Source organism: Asparagus officinalis, chromosome 1, assembly GCF_001876935.1.
Source record: "Asparagus officinalis chromosome 1, Aspof.V1, whole genome shotgun sequence".
In the NCBI taxonomy this organism is placed as follows: Eukaryota; Viridiplantae; Streptophyta; class Magnoliopsida; order Asparagales; family Asparagaceae; genus Asparagus; species Asparagus officinalis.
The window spans coordinates 119723527-119731218 of NC_033794.1; the positions used below are offsets into that span (position 1 = coordinate 119723527).

Consider the following 7692-nt stretch of genomic DNA (forward strand, 5'->3'; position numbering starts at 1 on the left):
CTTTTGCTGTAAGTGGTTAAATATTAGTTAGACTTTTGCTGTAAGTGGTTAAATATTAGTTAGACTTTTGCTGTAAGTGGTTAAATATTAGTTAGACTTTTGCTGTAAGTGGTTAAATATTAGTTAGACTTTTGCTGTAAGTGGTTAAATATTAGTTAGACTTTTGCTGTAAGTGGTTAAATATTAGTTAGACTTTTGCTGTAAGTGGTTAAATATTAGTTAGACTTTTGCTGAAGAAAGTGATTATTTATCTCACTTATATGTTAACATTTTCTGAAAGTGGTTATGTTCTCGAGTTATATGTTAACTTTTACTGAAAGTGGTTAACTATCAGAGTTATACGTTAACTTTTACTGAAAGTGGGTTTTTTTACCAATTTTTTGGCAGTTTCACAACCAGATATGTGCATCTTCTCATCCACACTATCAACCAGTTACACAAACAGTAGAATAACTGTCAAAGAGAATGATACAAAGCTGCAATAATGTTAACTAAATTAAAATGCCAGTTAGTTTTGTTCCCAATTCAATGAATTCGTACACAACACTTTTTAGGATATCATTCACCCATCCTTTTCCACTGTCTCCCCTTGATTTTTCTGTTCCCATCCTTCTATTAGGAGTTCAGCTGCAAGCCTGGCACGGATGACTTCAGACTCGTCAGAGTGATTAGTGACTTGAGTGGTATCAACCCCATGAATTATAGCCTTTATATATAAAGGAACGAAAAGACCACAATCAAAGCTGCATGATATAAGATGGAGCAGATAGTTAGATATAACATGCTGAATAAAATGAAAATGTTTAAATTTAGTTAACATACTAAGACATGTTTAAATGCATGAAATACTAACATTCCAGTCTGTTGCTCACAAGGGACGGCTTCATATCGGAACTTTCTCCAAATATTATTCGGATCGAAACCAGACTTCATATGGTCCATGAATGCAATTACTTTATTTACTGGCTCAACGTATGCACTATGGCCAGCCGAGCTATAATGCTTGACAACGTCCTCATCCAACCTTACTTCAGCCACATGCCAGTGGTCATGACGCACAAGCGGGATAAGGAGTACATTCTTCCTTGCGGCAACATGCTTTTGTATGAAAGAGGTGTATAGATGTGGAAAATCTGGGGTGACTGCATAAAGACTATGCTGTATTGCCAAAAAATTATGATAAGCCAATTGTAAACATGAGATAAAAATGGTAGGAGATTGAATTGGGTGCTTACGCAGAAGAAAGTCGATACAACCCCATATTGGTTGCCCATGGACTCCACATCTGGCCTCTCTAGCCATGTGACGAGCCTATCCACAAGAGCTTCCATCACCTGTAAATTTACCATGGAGCAGATACAAATTAAATTACATAACACTCAGTCATCTCATAAAATGCGTAAGAGATTAACATATCAAACTTGCATGGTCATCGATACGGCCGCCACGTAGAAGATTAAGAAGTTCCAATGAATCGACACTACTGTTGAATGTGTTAACAATAACGTGTGACCTGAAACATAACAATAAGATCCAAACCTCGTTCAACCACTTACTATAGAAAAATATGGAAATATTAACATGATTTAGCAAACGTTAGCATAAATGAGTATAAGTTAACATAAATATGGAAACGTTAACACGTAACGATGAAAGCTAACATTTTATAGCAAACGTTAGCATAAATGGGTAATAATTAACATAAACCTGGAAATGTTAACACGTAACAATGAAAGCTAACATGTCCTAGCATACGTTATTCAGAATGACTAAACTTACTGATGGGCTTTTTGATTGCAAAACTCAGAGATCCGTCTGTTCTCATCTGGTGTGAGCTTTGATAATACGTGTTGAGGTACTCTAAAGTTGTGAACGAAGGTTCCTTTACTATCAATCAAACGTATGCTAAAATCATCAATGTTAGGAATATCCTCGTTCAGCAACTTCAAAAGAGCCTCCTCCTTCTTCTTGATTTTCCTCTTCCCCAAAAAATCCCAAGTGCATTCATCAGGCTTACAATAGAATTCGGATCGAAACCAGACTTCATATGGTCCATGAATGCAATTACTTTATTTACTGGCTCCTCCTAAAAGAGCCTCCTCCTTCTTCTTGATTTTCCTCTTCCCCAAAAAATCCCAAGTGCATTCATCAGGCTTACAATAGAACCTGATTTTTTCCCTCTCTTCCTCCTTGTGGTGTGATATGTTAATTATCTCTTGATGAACTTTCTTCTTCTTTTCTTGAGTGAAAGGGGTGCGGACTAGTTGTGAGCGCGTCCGCTTTCTAGTACTTGGTCCCCTAGTCCCCCTTGACACTAATTTCTTCAATCTCTTCTGATAAACTTGCACCTGTTTTTTCTCCTCCATCCTTTCTTCAACTTTCTTCTCCTCAGCACATTCTCCCTCTCTGTTCTCCTCCACTTTTTCTTCATCTTTCTTCTTTCCTTTTTCCTCTTCCACTTTCTCCTCCTCCTCTTCCTCTTCCTCTTCCTCTTCCTCATTCTTCTCCTGCTCTCGCTCTTCCTCTTTCTTCTCATCCTCTCTCGCTTCCTCTTTCTTATCCTCCTCACTCTCTACAGCTTTCTCCAAATTATCATCCTCCATCTCTTGCCATTCACCTTTCTCTAACTCCTTCTCTGCTTCCTTGCCAATATTGGTTACCTCGTCATAATCGAAGCAAATTCCATCATCACCCCTGTCCTCAGAATCAATACTCCTTCTTATTTTCTTTTGTGCAGACCCTGTATGCCCCTCTTTCTGTGACATAATCCCCTTCACATTCTTCTTCAGGTCTTCGGGGTCAATCAAGTCAGCGGTCCCTTCATAACGCTCCAATTTCTTGTTCAGCCTATGTATCTCCTTAGAGCATTCCTCCCATTGAAGGCGCTTACTACGCTTGACAGTGTGGAGCAGTTTCCAATTAATTTTGGCCGTATTCCTCCAAAATTGAATTTGATCTTCGGTTGTCATCTTCTCTATTTCATCTTTACTCTCAAAAGCATCTCTGATATGCTGGGCCAAAATCTGAAAAGTAAACCATATACCCATTACCCATATGTATCCACAATATTAAAAAAATAGTTATGAGAATCCACAATGTAATTTTCTTACCCAAAACATGTTAACATGAAACAATGAGTACATGGAAAATTAATTAATGATAAAGATAGAAAATTTAACTCAATATAAATATGCAAGAATGTGTAAAGAGTCATTGATGCTTATGTAACCTATGGATGAGCTCTTTGTCCTGCCCTTCACCTTATCTTGCTTCCCATCCTTTACCTTTTCTTCCTCATTCTTCTTTCTCACCCTAGTTTGCTCCATAACCTTACTCCTATATGAGACAAATGGGATTCTTTTTTCCCAAAGCGAGCGATTTCAATCTTCTTCCTACTAGGCTCCCGTTGAGGGTATTTTTTACCTTGAGGGTATTTTTCACCCCAGTTAATGCTGGACGTAATTGGTTTCTCCATGATTTTAATGCTTGTTTTCTTGGCCTTAGAGACAATTGTCTCCATCCTCAACGATCCAGCGGTCCCTCCAACCCTTACCAGTCCCTCCAACCCTTACCCAATTGGTCATCGGAGGCTTCCATCTCAAGTTTAGGGCTGGTTTTTTAATGTCAGTCATCTCATAGTACCATAGCTGTCAGAATCGAAGGAACGAATATTAAAATAGTTAACTTTCAGAGCTCATTCTTCAACTACACTCTAAATAGCTACCTTTCACCAAAACATGTTAACATTAATGGGTACATGTTAACTTTCACCTATTAATGTTAACTTTAATTTTTATATGTTAAAGTTCATGTTAACATGTTAATTTTAACCATATTCTGTAAACATTTAATATTGTACATGTTTTCTAATGCCTGTTACCAAGACTAATGTTAACTAAAACAAATGTCAGACCAGTTGGTCATGCAACTTACAGGGATGAGCGGCATGCATCCAGGTACGTATGTAACCCCTGGCTTCCTCAACCCTTCAACGGCAATTTGAATGCCTCTCTTCGTCTCATCAAAAATAAATTTACCCCACGCAATGTTCTTCACTCTCTCAATACTATCTACATATTGAAACAATTGTCTTGGAATGCCTTGTGAGCTGTTGGGGCACCAAATCATTGCACAGTGGTACAAGATCTGAAGCAGCACAAAATCCTCAATGTCCTTATTATCAGAAGACTCAACCAGTGTTTCCAGTAACTCCTCAACTTATCTCCTCATGCTACCAGCTTCTTGTGTGGCCTTGGCCTTCGCCTTTGACTTTGCCTTTAGCATTTCTTTCTTCTCTTCAAAATATTCCCTCCAAAGCCGGTTGTGCGGGTGTCTATTCCCGTAGATCAATTCCCCATCAATAGGGAAGCCCGTGTGAGTTTGCACCCACTCTTCATCAAATTGGACTGAAAATATAGTCCCGCTTATGGGATCAGAAAAAGAGAATTCATCAGTTTCGCCAACATAATGGCTGAGCACATGCTCTAGTGCCCGTCGATCACGTGCTGGAGGTCCGAAGAATACATAGTGCTCAAAGTTACTGCCCTTGTAGGCATCCCAATGCCACTACTTCAGTTTTGGTTGAAGTCTTTGCATGAAAGTACAATATGATCCAAGACAGGCACTAGGCCTTATATCACCTTCGGCTGTAGCTTTCCTGCATAAACAACTATTTACTCTTAACAAGTCGTTCAACTGTAAATTAGGTAACAATTACCCGTAAAGGCATTAACTTAGTCAAAATTACGTTTTATTAACATGAATAGCTAATACTTGACACTTATGCATAAACGTTAACAACAACCAAGATTTATTGACATGCATTGCAACTAGCTATCAACAAATGAGAATTATTTACATGCATTTGTTCCAAACTGATAACACTTCGTATTGTTCAGATCTTACTCCAAAATTACGAAACTAGTTCTACACTACAATAACCAGTCTCTCACCACCATTTTATTCAAAAAAAGATCCCATAAACCTCAATTAAAATCAAAATCACTCATTTAAACTAATTAAATTCAAAAACACTCAATTGCTTAGGAATTACTTCTTCTTTAAGATGGACACATCCTCTGGCAAGCGTCTCCTCTTGTGTTCTCGAATATCCAGACTTTTCATGCTCAATAGGGTTTCCGTCGCCTCGTTACTCTCCTCATCCTCAGAGGATGTCGGAGCAGAATTGTCGGCGGGCAATATCAAGGCAGAGGCGGAGGCCGATAAACATAAGTTTGGCATTTCCTCCTGCGCCAATCGTGCCGACCGGGCAGAGGCGGAGGCCGATAAACATAAGTTTGGCATTTCCTCCTGCGCCAATCGTGCCGACCGACGCCGTTGACGAACGTCCTGTTCCGTTTGAGTGTTGTCCACTTCATACTTGCTACGCTTACGGTTCTTAGCCATTTTACTTAAATTTTTTTGGGGCATTTTCAAAATAGATTTCCTAGCCGCTTGAGTGAAACTAGGGTTTTGAAAATGGGTTCGCAAGCTAATGGAGGTTTGCGGTGAAGAAGATAGAGAGCGAGAGAAGAGAGAGAGAAAAGACGGACAGTATCGGGGGGAACGGGTAAAAAAGGGTATTTTGGTCTTATCGCCTCAATTTTTCTCTTAAAGTTGTCTTGGAAATGAAAAAAAGGGCTGAATCATTATTAAGTTGAGTTTTGGGGGCTTTGTCACACCAAAAAAAATACAGGGGCTACTCACATCCAATTTTTTTTTTTTGGGCCTAGAAACATTTTCCCTTCTTTTTCTGTTATTAACCCTAACGGAGACTATCGGCCTTTTTCTCTCTGAGTTGCACGAAATCCAACTCGAGGATGCCATTAAATTTCTGTCCATTGCCTGATCTACCCGTAAGTTTGAATTCCTAGCTCTTTTTTCCGCTCTGATTTCTTTCATTTTTAGAGTATAATTTCTTATTTTAATGGTTTTAATGAAAATTTCGAAGCTTAAGTCTTCGGCTTTTGCTAGAGGTCACAACTTTGAGAAAGGAATCATCCAGCTCGCAAATTTTAGTACAATTTGTGCATAATTTTGTAGGAAATAGCCAAATGCAATAAGCTTGCTGCATATAATATTGCGATTGAGCTAAAATGTGAAATCTTGTCTCGAAAAGCCTAACTTTGTTATATAGTTTGTTCTTTTTCGTTAGAAAAAGTTTTAGTCTGGCAAATTTATTTGAAGTCCAAGATACCTTTTTTAATCATGATTGAGAATTATTTGATTTCTTTTCACAACTGGTGTTTGATTTTCGTGTAAATTTAGGGTTGGTTTGTTGATGCAGGTTTCTAGGTTTACATAGTTGGGTCTTAGACTCTCAGGGTTGTTAATGGGTGCTCCGAAGCAGAAATGGACAGCAGAAGAGGAGTCCGCACTCAAAGCTGGAATTAGGAAACACGGAGCTGGTAAATGGCGTACTATACTGAAAGATCCCGAATTTAGTGGCATATTATGTTTGCGTTCAAATGTTGATCTTAAGGTATGATTACACTTAATATGTTTCTATCTCAGATATGTTAGTTTGGCAAAACGCCTTCACATTTGGATGTGATCTTTATTTGTATGAAATTTTCGTAGCTTGACGACAATTGATATGATATTGACTATAATTTCTCTCTATAAATATATGACCACATGGTCTATGGACTTTTGTGTTTCAACAGGACAAATGGCGAAACATGAGTGTGGTAATGAATGGATGGGGTTCTCGAGAAAAGGGTAGGATAGCCTTGAAAAAGAGCCGACAGATCCCCAAGCATGATGACAATCCAATGGCACTTAGTACTGCAGTTGCGGATTCGTCTGACGAGATTGTTGATGCCAAGCCTCTTGCTATGTCAGCTGATGCTGTGCAGGCCAATGCTCCAAATCAGTCTGAGGCGAAGTTAGTGTCTTCACTGCATTTGCTCATTCTGTTTCTTTGAATCAGTATTCATGCAGTCGTTTTATGATGTGCTCTTTTGTTGCATTAGTTCCATGCAGTTATAGTTTCATGTCGTTCCAACTACATGAATTTTTTTTTGGCATTTGATTGTTTAGAGTTAGATACGGTAATTGCAACCTCCTAATATTGTCTAAATCTTATAATTGCAACTACACTCAAATTGAAGATCGCTGCAGCACCATCTTGAGAATTGCGTAAAAAATATTGCCACTAAACTATTTCTTTAGGGAGTATAGTAATATAATTTCGATAAATTCTTTGCTCAAATCATATTAAAACATGGTTACAAAGTACTAGTGCTTTATTAATGATGTAAAGCTATTGCTAAAAAAGCAATTGATCCAAACACCAGTTGTGTTACTAATTTCATGTACTTGTAATGACATCTATACTATTAAATAATGGACAAAGTGAGGGTAGACCAAACATTGACTGAGGGTAGACCAAACATTGACTGAGGGTGGACATCATGCAGAAAGATTGAGGGCGGACAACATGCAGAAAGATTGAGGGCAAAATGGTAATTGCGTATGAAATATAATCTCTCTTGATATGTGGCCATAATTTCATTAAAAACATCTTAGCAAAAGATTCGAAGAAGAATAACTTTTTATATTTATTTTTGAAAGAAATTCTTTTAAAATATCTATACTAATATATAATGGACAAAATGAGGGTAGGCCAAAAACTGAATGAGGGTGGACAACATATAGAGGATAAAATGGTAATTGCATTGTCGTTTCTAG

The 7692-nt window shown here is 38.0% G+C and overlaps 2 protein-coding genes across 2 annotated transcripts in view; one reads left to right on the forward strand and one right to left on the reverse strand.

Moving 5' to 3' along the window:
* On the reverse strand, positions 432 to 1291 carry LOC109844195. Its single transcript, XM_020413159.1, has 3 exons — positions 1236 to 1291; positions 854 to 1158; positions 432 to 743 (listed from the first exon to the last, which is right to left on the reverse strand). Exons 1-3 carry the CDS (start codon positions 1272 to 1274, stop codon positions 563 to 565), a joined length of 525 nt encoding a protein of 174 aa, XP_020268748.1. The 5' UTR covers positions 1275 to 1291; the 3' UTR covers positions 432 to 562.
* The window catches only part of LOC109829192 (single myb histone 6-like), a 15264-nt gene continuing 13323 nt past the window's right edge, over positions 5752 to 7692 (forward strand). The window contains 3 exon segments of the mRNA XM_020396339.1: positions 5752 to 5855; positions 6287 to 6481; positions 6666 to 6886. Of these exon segments, the coding sequence (XP_020251928.1) occupies positions 6332 to 6481; positions 6666 to 6886 (371 nt within the window). The 5' untranslated portion in view covers positions 5752 to 5855; positions 6287 to 6331.

Excerpts from the sequence above, each read along its gene's own strand:
- LOC109844195 (XM_020413159.1), bottom strand. The coding sequence starts at position 1,274 with ATGGGCAACCAATATGGGGTTGTATCGACTTTCTTCTGC. Across the intron at positions 1,159-1,235 it reads TTGTATCGACTTTCTTCTGC|CATAGTCTTTATGCAGTCAC; the intron begins GTAAGCACCCAA and ends TTGGCAATACAG. Across the intron at positions 744-853 it reads TGTGAGCAACAGACTGGAAT|CTTTGATTGTGGTCTTTTCG; the intron begins GTTAGTATTTCA and ends TATATCATGCAG.